The sequence below is a fragment of the Ursus maritimus genome, unplaced genomic scaffold (genome assembly GCF_017311325.1).
Source record: "Ursus maritimus isolate PB19 unplaced genomic scaffold, ASM1731132v1 scaffold_15, whole genome shotgun sequence".
Taxonomy (NCBI): Eukaryota; Metazoa; Chordata; class Mammalia; order Carnivora; family Ursidae; genus Ursus; species Ursus maritimus.
The window spans coordinates 19,569,674-19,583,794 of record NW_024423897.1 but is presented as its reverse complement, the minus strand read 5'-3'; the positions used below and the strand labels follow the sequence as shown (position 1 = coordinate 19,583,794).

The window sequence follows — 14,121 nt, the reverse complement described above, 5'->3', positions numbered from 1 at the left end:
CATTTCATCAGAAAAAAAAAAAGGCAAGACACTGTGCTCATTAGATTCTACTAAAAAAAAAAGTTAGTAATACATATTAGAAATATTTACAGCTGAACTTTAAAATAAAACAACTCTTAAAAGCTTAAGATTCGGGGGGCTAGGTATAAAAAGTAGTTGCTGTGCTCAGATAAAAGTGTGAGGATGAGGAACACCTGGGTGGCTGAGTCAACTGAGCATCTGCCCTTGGCTCAGGTCATGATCCCTGTGTCCTGGGATCGAGCCCCACATCGGGCTCCCTGCTTGGCGGGAAGCCTGCTTCTCCCTCTCACACTCCCCTTGCTTGTGTTCCCTTTCTCGCTGTCTCTCTCTGTCAAATAAATAAATAAATAAATAAAATCTTTAAAAAAAAAAGCTTAAGACTCAGTTGACCAGAAATTATGCTTTATGTAAACGACCTTGTTTCCTTATAATTTTGCGAAAATGAGTAGTTACTATACTTGCATTTTCAAGAGTATGCAGATACTAAGAATATGACATAAAAAAAAAAAAACTTCGGAAAATAAAAAAGACAAATTATCACCCACATTTTGAATAACTGCCACCCTACATGCCTGAATTCAAGATAAGGATAGGGATCACTGGAGTCAGAGAGGCACAGGAGCAGTATCTGGGGATATAAAAGCTCACAGGGATGACCAGCCAGACTGAGGCAGGAATCTAACAAGGGCAATTCTCTAACCAAAAAAGCAGGCCGTTTTTTGAGTTGCAAGGTAAGACCTAGAGAAGTCACAAACAGTTTGGAGGCAGAAGGGAGGAGTGGGGCAAAAAGATATGCACTTAAGGCCAACTGCTCATTTCAATATCTAGTCAGGGACAAGGCAGCAAAAAGTAAAATCAGACTAGTGTAATTAGAAAATAATTTATTTCAAGGGCAATACACTGCATATAAACATGCTACATCCCTCCCACTCAAATACTGGATTTTCATATTACCTTTTTTCTCTTCTTCTTCTTCCTCACAGAACTCTGCTAGGGAAAATGCTTCCTTGAGTTGCTCCAATTCAAGTTTTAGAGTCCCTAATTCTTCTCCACTTAGAGAATTAAGAATAGATTTCACCTGAATGGATATAAAATAATAAGAAGTTGCGAGAGTACAAAAGAAAAAGAAAAACATTTTCAGATGGAGAAGAGGCTACAGACCAACTTAAAATAAAAATTATGAGCTCACCAGCCAATACAAACTATTCTTTAAGAAACTTAATATAAGAGGCTAGTCATTACAGAAAGATAGGGAGAATTTATACTTAAGAAAAAAAAATTAAAAGCCAGAAACATCCTGAAATTATTAGTGCTTAACAATGGCTAAGAAATTAGGGGGAAGTTAAAGAGTCTTGAATCAATTAAAAAATAAGAGGTAATTGTATTCAAATTGGCAGCTTAAGCCTGAGAGACTACCAAAAAAAAAAAGGCCAAGGCAAAATACAGATGTATTATTAAGACCGCTTGGTTAACTTGTCCTTTTCTACTTAAATTAAAATAAATAACACCTGACTCTTTCTATTTCCTGCAATTAGTTCAAACATTAGTTTATTTGTCTTGGTATAGTATTTTCAAAGAGTCTCAAGCCTCCGTGTGAAATATATTTCATCTTCCAACTGTACAAACAGAGAAGAAACTATGCAGCACTCCTTTGCTTGGAGACCATCCATTTGAAATTGTTTGTTTGGAATTACCTTTATTTCACTTTCTCGGGAAAGCATCTCCAGAGCTTCCAGATGTGAGAGGCCTTGAAATTCATCAAAGAGGAGCCCATAATGAGTTTTCTTGTCTGTTTCCAAGGCAACATCATTGGAGGTCCACAGCTCTTCTTTCTCCTTTGCCTCTCGTAAAACCTGAAAAAAAGGTGGAGGCTTACCCTGAAACAAGTAATGAGAGCTCAAGGGTGAGTTCTGATAGCTGAAGGAAGCAAAGCTAAGATGGTAACAGGACAGAGCACTGCCCTTTCATTCCTGGCACTGCAATTCGAAGCTGATAGGCTAAGGAGCTGCTGGGAAAAAATGGTCACACATAATTCGATTCTGGACAGGGTAAATAACACCCAAGGAACCAGGTGGAAAGTGCTTTAAACATTAATGTACTCAACAACTATGAAAGGGCTTGTCACCTTCTACTGCACTGACAGGAGGCTCCTACAGAAAAGAAAGAGGAGGAGAAAAAGAACTGGGCATTTTTCTTAATATCAGAGCTCTCACCAGCTACCCCCCACCCCAAAAAAGCCTTAATAAAAATATCATTGAAAAGTTTTCAAAAGGCATTATTAACAAGATCTACTACAGGAAAAAATACAGATCAAAACAGAAACATGAAGTAAATGGGTAGAGACAACAGTACCTGAGACAATGTAGAATTTCGGTTCATCAGACCCTTGGTTCTTTTAAATCCAGGATCCCCTTCTGCTATTACATCCATTGTCTTTTTCCCAATGAATTCTAAGGCATCCAAACCCCCACTGATCACGCTCTTTCCCTAGGAAACACATGCAACTTCATTACAGTGATACTGAAAAAAGACATCTGCATGTTTTGATTATATAAACTAGTGGCTAACAAATACCAAGCACTGGCAAGAATGTGGAGCACCTAAAACAATCATCCATTGCTTGTGGGAATGTAAACAGGTTTAAACACTCTGTAGAACTGTATGTCAGTATCTACTACAGCTGACCACATGAATATCCTATGACCCAGCAACTCTACACATGGTTGCATACTCAACAGAAATGTGTACAGAGGCTCATCAAAAGACATACAAAATGTTCATGGCAGTACTATTTGTAAAAGCTAAAAACTGGAAACAACCCCAGTAATCATTAACCATGGAATAAATAAGTGCTACATAGTCACATAATGGAATACGGCAAAGAAAATGGAATACACCACACAGACTACAAGATGGAGAAATCATACAAACATAATGTTGAGTGAAAGAAGCCAAATACAATCAGGTACATACTGTATGATTCCGTTTACGTCAAGTTTAAAAGTAGGCAAAATTAATCTATAATGGCAGAGGTCAGGATTGTGGTTATCTTGATGGCAAAAGGAAGAAGCGCAGAGGGCTGGGAGAGGGTACAGGTGGAAAACCTATGATATACCATCATATTGGCTTCTTAGTCTGAGTGTGTTCACATTGTAAAAATTCAAACTGAATACTTATGATTTCACTTTTCTATATATATGTTTTACTTCAAGAAGTTAAAATTAATAAGTGCTAGTTATCTATCCTCATTAGGAAAGACATAAAGTTTCCTATAAAATCCTTTTAAAAAATGTTTCTAATCATCTATAGTTATGCAATTATGAGAAAAATATTTTTGTAAAGTAGGGACATTTTCTAGGGCCACCAAACTCAGAATTCATAGTCCATAAAATATTATGTACATTGCCTCTCTGTTACTCTTCATCTTCTGCTTCCTACTTCTTTAAAGAAAGTTTTCAAGTAGCTCTCACTCTACCCTTAGGATCAGAGTGATTGATCTTTGGCAATCTGGACTCCCATAACAGTAATCAATCCTCGCAGCTTTTCAAGAAAAAGAGGGAGAAAGAGATCTAAAAAAAAAAAGCCCACTATATTCACAGACGGGTACAGTCCATCATGCATTTTACTCACTGTGGTCTGAACAGCAGTAGAGATGGTTGAAAATACACCAAATGGCCCAGTCAATGGGGAGGAGTTTGCATTCTCTTTGGCATTTGTCTCTCCTACAGGAGGAAGGGGATGAAGCAATGGTCCATAAATAGTTTTGCTTTATCAGCATCTATGTGAAATTTTAAAAATTAGACCCTGCTTCCTATACATAGAGTAGCCTTAGCCCTTTTTATTTTATTATTTTAAACTATTTACATATTTTTAAATGAAAACATAGCTTTTTTCATTTTCATTTCAAAAACAAAATCCAGTCGTTTTAATAAACTACTGATATATGTAACAATACATTATATACTGTATGATTCCATGTATATGATCTTCTGCACAAAGTCAAACCTTAGGCAGAAAATAGATTAGCAGTTCCCAAAAACTGAGAGTAAGTGATGGGAGTGACCACAAAGGGGTATGAGAAGTCTTTCGGGGGGTGATGAAAATATTCTTATATTTTGATTATCTATACACATATAGGAAATATTCAATACTGTATAATCACAATGGACTGTGATTATACTGTGTAAACAGGATTGTATGTTCATTGAAACCATAAACTGGTCGGAGTTAAGATGGCGGAGGAGTAGGGGACCCCTTTTTCAGCCGGTCCCCTGAGTCAAGCTGGATAGGTACCCAACCAGCCTGAACATCCACGGAATCAGCCTGAGACGCAGGAAGATACATCTGGATCTCTACAAGTGAACATCTCCAGCGCTGAGTATCGAGGTACGAAGCGGGGAGCCGTGAAACCGTGCACAGATATCGGAAGATAAACGGAAGGGGTAGGGAGCCGCCGTGTTTGGGCGCCGGGAAGCTGGTAGCCACCTGCACGGGGGAGCGGGCGGACTCGTGGACCTGCACCCGCGAGAGAGCAGACTTGAGACCGTGAGCTGGGAACGCACGCCACCAGACTGAGGGCCAGAGCTCGAGCGCGCAGGGCGGGGGGGCTGGCAGTATTAGAAACACAAAGGACAGAGATGCGCCGGCCCTGGAAGTGAGGGCTGGGACGCTGGGTGTGGGGCACACATCCTGGAACACTGCAGGGTTGAGCAGCACCAACAGTAACAGAGTTAAAGTGGCCAGAACATCGGTGGAGAACAATCTGCAATCCCTCTGTTCTGAGACAGAGGCTAAGATTCGGCCACTGCTGCTTTGACTCTCAGAAGAGGCACATCAAACCGCCAGGGAAAGCCACCACAGTACAAAAGCCTGGAAACACCGGCTCACAGTGTGCCCATCCCCATCCCCCCTCGCAGGAGACAGGGAGACTCTACCCAAACAGGGTTGCCTGAGTATCGGTGTGACAGGCCCCTCCCCCAGAAGGCAGGCTGAAAAATCAAGAAGCCCACATCCCTAAGATCCCTATAAAACAAGGGCACACGGCCTGGGTCCCGGTCAATAATTTGGGCTCTGGACAACCCCGCAACCTCTCTTCATCAGAATGACGAAGGACAATTCCCCCCAAGCAAAGAAGAGCATCACGAGTCTCAGGCCTCTGCCACAGAACTAATGGATATGGATATAACCAAATTATCAGAAATGGAATTCAGAGTAACAATGGTCAAGATGATGTGCAGACTTGAAAAAAGTATTAACGAAAATGTTAATGAGAATACAGAATCTCTAAGGATGGAAATGAGAGCGAATTTGGCAGAAATTAAAAATTCTATGAGCCAAATGCAGTCAAAACTAGAGGCTCCGACGGCCAGGGTCAATGAGGCAGAAGAACGAATCGGCGAATTGGAGGATGGGTTAGTAGAAGAAAAAACTAAAATAGAATCTGGGCTCAAAAAAATCCACGCACAGGAATGTAGGTTACGGGAGATTACTGACTCAATGAAATGTTCCAATGTCAGAATCATCAGCATCCCAGAGCGGGTGGAGAAAAACAGAGGTCTAGAAGAGATATTTGAACAAATTGTAGCTGAAAACTTCCCTAATCTAGCAAGGGAAACAAACATTTGTGTCCAAGAGGCAGAGAGGACCTCTCCCAAGCTCAACCACGACAAACTTACACCACGTCACGTCATAGTGCATTTCGCAAATATTAGATGCAAGGATACAGTATTGAAAGCAGCCAGGGCAAAGAAATTCCTCACGTACCAAGGCAGAGGTATCAGAATTACGTCAGACCTGTCTACACAGACCTGGAATGAGAGAAAGGGTTGGGGAGGGGGGCATTCTTAAAGCTCTTTCAGAGAAAAACATGCAGCCAAGGATCCTCTATCCAGCAAGGCTGTCATTCAGAATTGATGGAGAAATAAAGACTTTCCAGAATCGCCAGTCATTGATCAATTTCATAACCACGAAACCAGCCCTACAGGAGATTTTAAGGGGGGTTCTATAAAAGTAAAAAGGCCCCAAGTTGATACAGAACAGAAAGTCACAATCGATAGAAACAAAGACTTTGCTGGCAACATGGCATTATTAAAATCATATCTCTCAATAATCAGTCTCAATGTAAATGGCCTAAATGCTCCCATAAAATGCCACAGGGTTGCAGACTTATAGAAGATATGATCCATCCATTTGCTCCGTCTACAAGAGACTCATTTTGAACCTAAAGATACATTCAGACCGAAAGTAAAGGGGATGGAATTACCATCTTTCACTTGCAATGGACCTCAAAAGAAAGCTGGGGTAGCAATTCTCATATCAGACAGATTGGATTTTAAGGAAAAGACTACAGTTAGGGGACACAGAAAGGCACTCATATTAGTTCTTAAAGGATGCTATCCAACAAGTGGATAGTGACAATTATAATACATATGCCCCTCACCCAGGGAGCGAGCAAGATACACAAGCCAATCTCTAACCAGAATAAAGAGACCTATAGATAAAAAAATCACATTAATAGTAGGGGACCTCACCACTCCACTATCAGCAATAGTACAGAAAGCATCAGACAGAAAACCAACATAGAAACAAGAGCTTTGAATACCATACGACTTGTTGGACCTCATAGATATATATAGGAACACTACACCCCAGAACCAAAAGAATACTCATTCTATTCTAATGCCCTATGGAACATTTCCTCAAGAATAGACCATGTTCTGGGACACAAACAGTCTCAACCGATACCAAAAAAGACCTGGAAATTATCCCCTGCATATTCTCAGACCACAACACTCTGAAATTGGAACTCAAACCACAAGGAAAAAATTTGGAAGCGAAAACACAAACACTTGAGACTAAGAACCATCCTGCTCAGGAATGACTCAGCAATAAACCAGGAAATCAAAATCACATTTCAACAATTCATGGAGACTCATGAGAATGAAAACACACGGTCCAAAAGCTATGGATACCTCAAAGGCAGTCCTAAGGGGAAAATACATAGCCATCCAAGCCTCACCAAAAAGAATAGAAAAAATCTAAAAAGTGCGTTTTTATATTCTCACCCAAGTAAGTGAACAGCAACAGAGGGACAGGCCTCAATCCACCTCACAGGAAGCAAGTTGACCAAGATTGAGAGAAATCAGAATTAGAAACCAGAAGTACAGTAGAGCAGATCAACAGGACTAGAAGCTGGTTCTTTGAGAGAATCAAATAAAATTGACAAAACCGTGGCAAGACTTATCCAAAAGAATAGAGAAAAGGACCAAATTAATAAAATTATGAATAAAAAGGAGAGGTCACAACCACAACAACAATGAAATTGGAAGATTATTAGAAACTTTTATCAACAGCTATATGCCAATAAATTATGCAATCTGAAAAGATGAGGCCTTCCTGGAAACCTATAAACTACCAAGACGTGAAACAGGAAGTAATTGATTTTTAAACAGGCCAATTAATTATGAAGAGATTGAGTCAGTGATAAACAACCTTCCAAAATAACAAACTCCAGGCTCCAGACGTTTTCCTGGGAATTCTACCAAACATTCAAAGAAGAAATAATACCTATTCTCCTAAAGTCTATTTCAAAAATGAAACAGAAGGAAAGCAAAAACTCATTCTATGAGGCCAATGTTACCTGATCTCACCAAACCAGGCAAAAGACCCACTCAAAAGGAGAATTACAGACCCGATTTCCCTAATGAATATGGCACCAAAAATCCCTGCCACCAAGATCCCTAGCTAACGTAGAATCCAACAGTACATTAAAAGCGATTATCCATCATGACCAAGTGGATTCATACCTGGGATGCAAGCGCTGGTTCGACATTTGCAAATCGATCAGCGGTGATACATCAATATCAACAAGAAAAGACAGGAACCATATGGATCCGCTCAATTGATGCAGAAAAGCATTTGACAAAATACAACATCCTTTCCTGATTAAAACCCTTCAGAACGTAGGAATAGAGGTACATTTCTCAGTCTCATAAAAGCCATATCTATGAAAAGTCCTACAGCAAATATTATTTCTCAATGGGGAAAAGCTGGAAGCTTTCCTTAAGATCAGGAACACGACAAGGATGCCCATCTCGCCACTATTATTCAACATAGTACTAGAAGTCCTTGCAACAGCAACAGACAACAAAAAGGAATAAAAGGTATCCAAATCGCAAAGAAGAAGTCAATGTCTCTCTTCGCAGGATGACATGATACTCCATATGGAAAACCCAAAAGAATCCACTCCCAAACTATCAGAGTTATAGAGCAATTCAGTAATGTGAGTCGGATACAAAATCAATGCTCAGGAAATCAGCTTGCATTTCTATACACAAATAATCCGAGACTGAAGAAAGAGAAATTAGGGAATCCATCCCATTTACAATAGCACCAAAACCATACGTTACCCTTGGAATTAACTTTAACCAGAGACGATAAAGCATCTATATTCTGGGAAACATATAAATCACTCCGAAACTATTGAGGAATCACATGAGAGATGGAAAATATTCCTTGTATGCTCATGGATCAGAAGAATTAACATATTAAAATGTCCATGCTACCCAGAGCACCTACACTTCGAATGTATCCCGATCAAAATACCAATGACATTTTCTCAAAGAACTGGAACAAATAGTCCTTAAATTTGTATGGAACAGTAAGTGCCCCGACTCTCCAAGGAACTGTTGAAAAGGAAAACAAAAGCTCGGGCAACACAATGCCGGATCCTCGAGCTGTACCTACAAAGCTGTGATCACAAAGACAGCATGGTGTTGGCACAAAAAAACAAGACATATAGGACCAATGGAACAGAATAGAGAACCCAGAAATGGACCCGCCCTTGGGCAACTAATCTTTATTATAAAGGGAACAGACGTGAGAAAAAGACAGTCTCTTCAATAAATGGTGCTGGGAAAATTTGGACAGCTACATGCAAAAAGAATGAAACTTGGACCACTCTCTCACACCATACACAAAAATAAACTCCAAATGGAAATGAAAGCACCTCGATGTAAACAGGAATCCATCAAAATTCTAGAGGAGAACATAGGCAGCAAACCCTTACCGATTATCGCCAAAGCAACCTTTTTCATGACACATCGTCTCCAAAGGCAAGAGAAAAAAAGATAAATTGAACTTGTGGGACTTTTACTCAAGAGTAAAAGCTTCCTGCACAGCCAAGGAAACAGTCAAAAATACTAGAGGCAGCCCTGACGAATGGGAGAAGATATTTGCAAATGGTGCTACAGATAAAGACTGGTATCCAAGATCTACAAAGAACTTCTCTTAAATAACGCACGAGATACAAATAATAATCAAATCAAAAATGGGCAGAAGATATGAACAGACACTTTCCAAATGACATACAAATGGCTAGACACATAAAAATGTTCAAAATCTTAGCATCAGGAAATTAAATCAAAACCACACTAGAGATACCACCTTATGCCAGAGAATAGCAAACATTGGACAAGGCAAGAAACAACAATATGCTGGAGAGGATGTGGAGAAAGGGATCCCTCCCTTACACTGTTGGTGGGAATGGAATTGGTACAGACCACTTTGGAAAACAGTGTGGAGGTCCCTTAAAAAGTTAAAAATTGAGCTACCCTATGACCCAGCCATTGCACTACTGGGTATTTACCCCAAAGATACAGACGTAGTGAAGAGAAGGGCCGTATGCACCCCAATGTTCATAGCAGCAATGTCCACAATAGCCAAATAATGGAAGGAACTGAGATGTCCTTCAACAGATGAATGGATTAAAAAGTTGTGGTCCATATATACAATGGAATATTACTCAGCTATCAGAAAGAACGAGTTCTCAACATTTGCTGCAACATGGACGGCACTGGAGGAGATAATGCTAAGTGAAATAAGTCAAGCAGAGAAAGACAATTATCATATGATTTCTCTCATCTATGGAACATAAGAACTAGGAAGATCGGTAGAGGAAGAAAGGGATAAAGAAAGGGGGGTAATCAGAAGGGGGAATGAAGCATGAGAGACTATGGACTATGAGAAACAAACTGGGGGCCTCAGAGGGGAAGGGGGTGGGGGAATGGGATAGACTGGTGATGGGTAGTAAGGAGGGCACATATTGCATGGTGCACTGGGTATTATACGCAACTAATGAATCATCGAACTTTACATCGGAAACCGGGGATGTACTGTATGGTGACTAACATAATATAATAAAAAAAATTAAAAAAAAAAAAAAGAAACACATAACTGTATACCTAAAAAGAGTAAGCTTTCCTGTATGTAAATTATACATTTACATATAATTTATAATTAATTATACATATAAATTATAAAAGCAATAAATCTGAGTTTTTAAAATATGGCCCATTTTAAATTTTATCCTAGAAAATTATGCTTATTTGAGAAAAAAAAATGAGACAATCAAAGAGAAACAAGAGTGGGAGACAATAAAGCCCCTAAGAGATGGAGAAAAGCAAAATCAGGGCCTGAAAAGCTTCCTGTTTTCTGGTCCCAGGCCATCTTGATCCCTGGTTATAATTCTGTCTTTTGTGGCTTAAGTGAGAGTACAGTGATCAAAGCAGGTATCCAAAATTAAATTTCACCCTCATAAAAATCCAAAGACAAAAAAACAAACCCCCAAAACTAAACATGTTAAAATTTTTTTGTGTGTCACAACGGAGTCAAACTCAGCTAATTCTTCTTGGGCTCTTACTCATTTGTGCCAAACACAATGCTGAGCAATTCTTATATTCTACATTCACGACCTTATTTAATGTTTGTAAGAGTCCTGTGACATAGATTACCCCACTTCGTAGATGACTAAAGTGGCTAAAAGACACAGACCTCTGGTAGTCAAAGATTCCAAACTCCTTTCTCACCAGTCCCCTGATGCCCTGAATATTAGACACTCATTAAATATATACTGAAAAATGAGCTCAACTGTTTCATTTTGACCCATAATTCTAGGTCTTAATGTTTCCACATACTGACCTGTTGCATACTGAACTTCGGTTGAAATTTCACTGGGACTAGGAATTCCAAGAGAAGTCTCTGCCTTCTCAATGACATTTGAAATACCCTGTCCTAAGGAGAAAAATGGTAACATTTTTACATTTGAATACTACTATCAGTCACCAAAACTGAAGAAATAAACCAAAAACAATCCTGCAGATTTTTAAAATCACTATGGTCACAGACATGTTATTCTGACCTATACATACCTAATGTTTGGGAGTGTAATCTTACCAAAAAGCAAAACAAACAAAAAAACCCAACAAACTTGATTTACCACCACACAATAGTTTTGTATTAACAATTTCTGGTTAATGAGAAAACGAGAAACTCTAATAAGAAATGCTAATGAGAAAATGCTGCAAACTCTAGGTGTACTATAAATCAGCCCATCATTCCTAATGAATTCTCCAACTATAAAGCCCTTAAGTAAATATGGAAGAATTATTAACAAAGTCATTTTTAACACAGATCTATAGCAACATACACACAAAAATTAATGAAATGACGGATGATCTTACCTACTGTAGCTACTGTAGCTGAGGCTGAAGAGAGTAAGGACTTGCCCCAGCTGCCCCAATATCCCCATCCAGTTTGAGGTACATCTTTGGAAACAGTCTCCTATTCTTCCCAGTAGGCAGAAAAACAAAAGGCAAAAGAAAAGGGAAAAAGGAGAGAATAAGAGAGCGTATAGACAAGGTATCTAATTATTAGCCCAAAGTACAGGTAGAGAAATACACATCATTAAGCTAAAGATTGTATTGCTTCACTGACAGATGTTATGTCACCTGCATTTAAGCACCATGTAGCAGAGGCAACTACTCATAAAGTCATTCATAAAACTGAGAAAAAAATTTTACAGCTTTTAAAAAAAAGAAATAGATACAATCTTAAATTGGTTTTGGTTCCAAATTCCTTTTAACCCTAACTTTTAATCCCAGTGTTTTAATAGATACTCTACTTTGCCTGCAGCCTGTGATGCCTGAACAGGGAGAACTTCTGAAGTCTCAAGGTCACTGGAAGGTTTGGACTCTGGTCTTTTCCGAGTGATAGCTACAGGTTCTGGTTTATTCTCCAGCTTGGCACTTTGATCAACAGACTCAGAATTCTTGGCTGGCTCACAGTTCCCATCTTCAAGGGTGGAGGTTACTTCAGTTATCACTGGAGTCTCAATACCATCTTTCTCTGACATGATTAGATCATTGCCTGGTAAAATAAAAGTCAAAGAAAAAAATTAATCTTATAGGCTTTATTGGTGTAAGTTATTTGTTTAAGCTTTTTGAGATTATCATAGTCACATGCAGGTATAAGAAATACAGACAGATCTGTATATCTTCCACCCAGTTTCCTCCAATGGCAACAACTTATGTAACCACAGTATAATATGACAACCAGAAAACTGATACAACCCACTGACCATCTTCAGATTTCATCAGTTTTACAGGCACTCACATATGGGTATTTAGTTATATGAAATTTTATCATATGTAAAGACTTGTGTGACCATCACCACAGTCAGGATACAGAACAGTTCAATCACAGGGATCCCTTGTGTTGTCCTTTTCCAGTCACATCCCCCACCCAACCCCCAACCACCAACCCACAGCAACCACTAATCTGTTCTCCATTTCTATACAAGATGTTATATAAATGGATTCATACAATATGTGACTTTTGAGATCAACTGTTTTCACTCAGCATAAGTCCCTCAAGATCCATCGTAGTTGTTTTATCAATAGTTTCTTCCTTTTGGCTGAGCTGTGTTCCTTGGTATGGATATATTTCAGTTTGTTTTACCATTTATGCATTGAAGGATATCTGGATTATTCCCAGTTTGGGGCTATTACAAATAAAATGGCTATGAACATTAATGTACAGGTTTTTGTGGGAACATAGCTTTCATTTCCCTGAAATAAATGACCAAGAGTGCAACTTCTGGATCATGTTAAATACTTGTTCAGTTTTATAAGAACTGCCACTCTTTCCATTTCACATTACCATCAGTGATGTATGAGTGATCACGTTTCTTAGCATTCTCACCAGCATTTGGTGGGTTTTTTTTTTTTCTTTCGAGCCATTCTGACAGGTGTGTAATAATAATCTCACTGTGGCTTTAAGCTGTATTTTTATAATGGCTAATGATTTTGAACATCTTCTCATATGCTTATTTGCCATCTGTATATCCCCTTCAGTGAAATACCTATTTGTACCTTTTGCTCATTTTCTTTGTTGTTGTTGTTGTTTTGTTGTTTACATTTTGAGAGCTCTTTATATATTCTAGATTCAAGTCCTTTGTCAGATATGTGGTTTGCAAATATTTTATCCCAGCCTGTAGCTTATCTTTTCACCTTCTTCACAGGGTCTTTCACAGAGCAAAAGTTTTTCATTTCAATGAGGTCCAATTTATCAATTTTTCTTCTTATTGACTATCATTAAAAAATCTTAGTCATTATTTCTACCTCAATTTATAAATTAAATTATAAAATTTAAGCCATCAGATAGAATCTAAATCAAACCAGCTTTTGAGTAGCAATGTTAACCAATTCAGTCCCTTCCATAAGTACAGCTCTTCAGCAATTAAAGCCAATTAAAGCCAAGATACCACTGGTGTTTTTACAAGAAGCAGATGCTGGTTTCCAAGATAACCAAGTAGAGGAGAAATAAAGATAACCAGAGGAGAAATAAATGTATATATACCAAAGCCTTATGTATATAAGCATTTATTTTATACCAATATTTACCAAGTGCAGAATTAGACCCAATCCAAGCCATCAAATGTTTCCAATGTACAGAAGAGAAAGACATATTAAGAATCAAGGCAGCTTGGCAGGTGCACCGGGGTAGCTCAGTCAGTTAAGCATCTGACTCTTGACATCCACTCAAGTCATGATCTCAGGGTTTTGAGAGCAAGCCCCGCATCAGACTCCATGCTGGGTGTGGAGCCTGCTTAGGATTCTCTCTCTCCCACTCCCACCCCTGCCTCTCCCTCTCCCCACTCCGTATAAAAAAAAGGGGGGGGCGCGCCTGGGTGGCACAGCAGTTGAGAGTCTGCCTTCGGCTCAGGGCGTGATCCCGGCCTTATGGGATCGAGCCCCACATCAG

General features: G+C 39.0%; 1 protein-coding gene across 1 annotated transcript in view; it reads right to left on the bottom strand.

Annotated features, from left to right (window-relative positions):
• Window positions 1-14,121, bottom strand: part of FAM114A2 (family with sequence similarity 114 member A2) — a 41,108-nt gene that overhangs the window by 24,402 nt on the left and 2,585 nt on the right. The window contains 7 exon segments of the mRNA XM_040630383.1: window positions 976-1,099; window positions 1,716-1,874; window positions 2,374-2,508; window positions 3,652-3,743; window positions 10,999-11,091; window positions 11,541-11,640; window positions 11,981-12,225. Coding sequence (XP_040486317.1) covers window positions 976-1,099; window positions 1,716-1,874; window positions 2,374-2,508; window positions 3,652-3,743; window positions 10,999-11,091; window positions 11,541-11,640; window positions 11,981-12,211 — 934 coding nt within the window. The 5' untranslated portion in view covers window positions 12,212-12,225.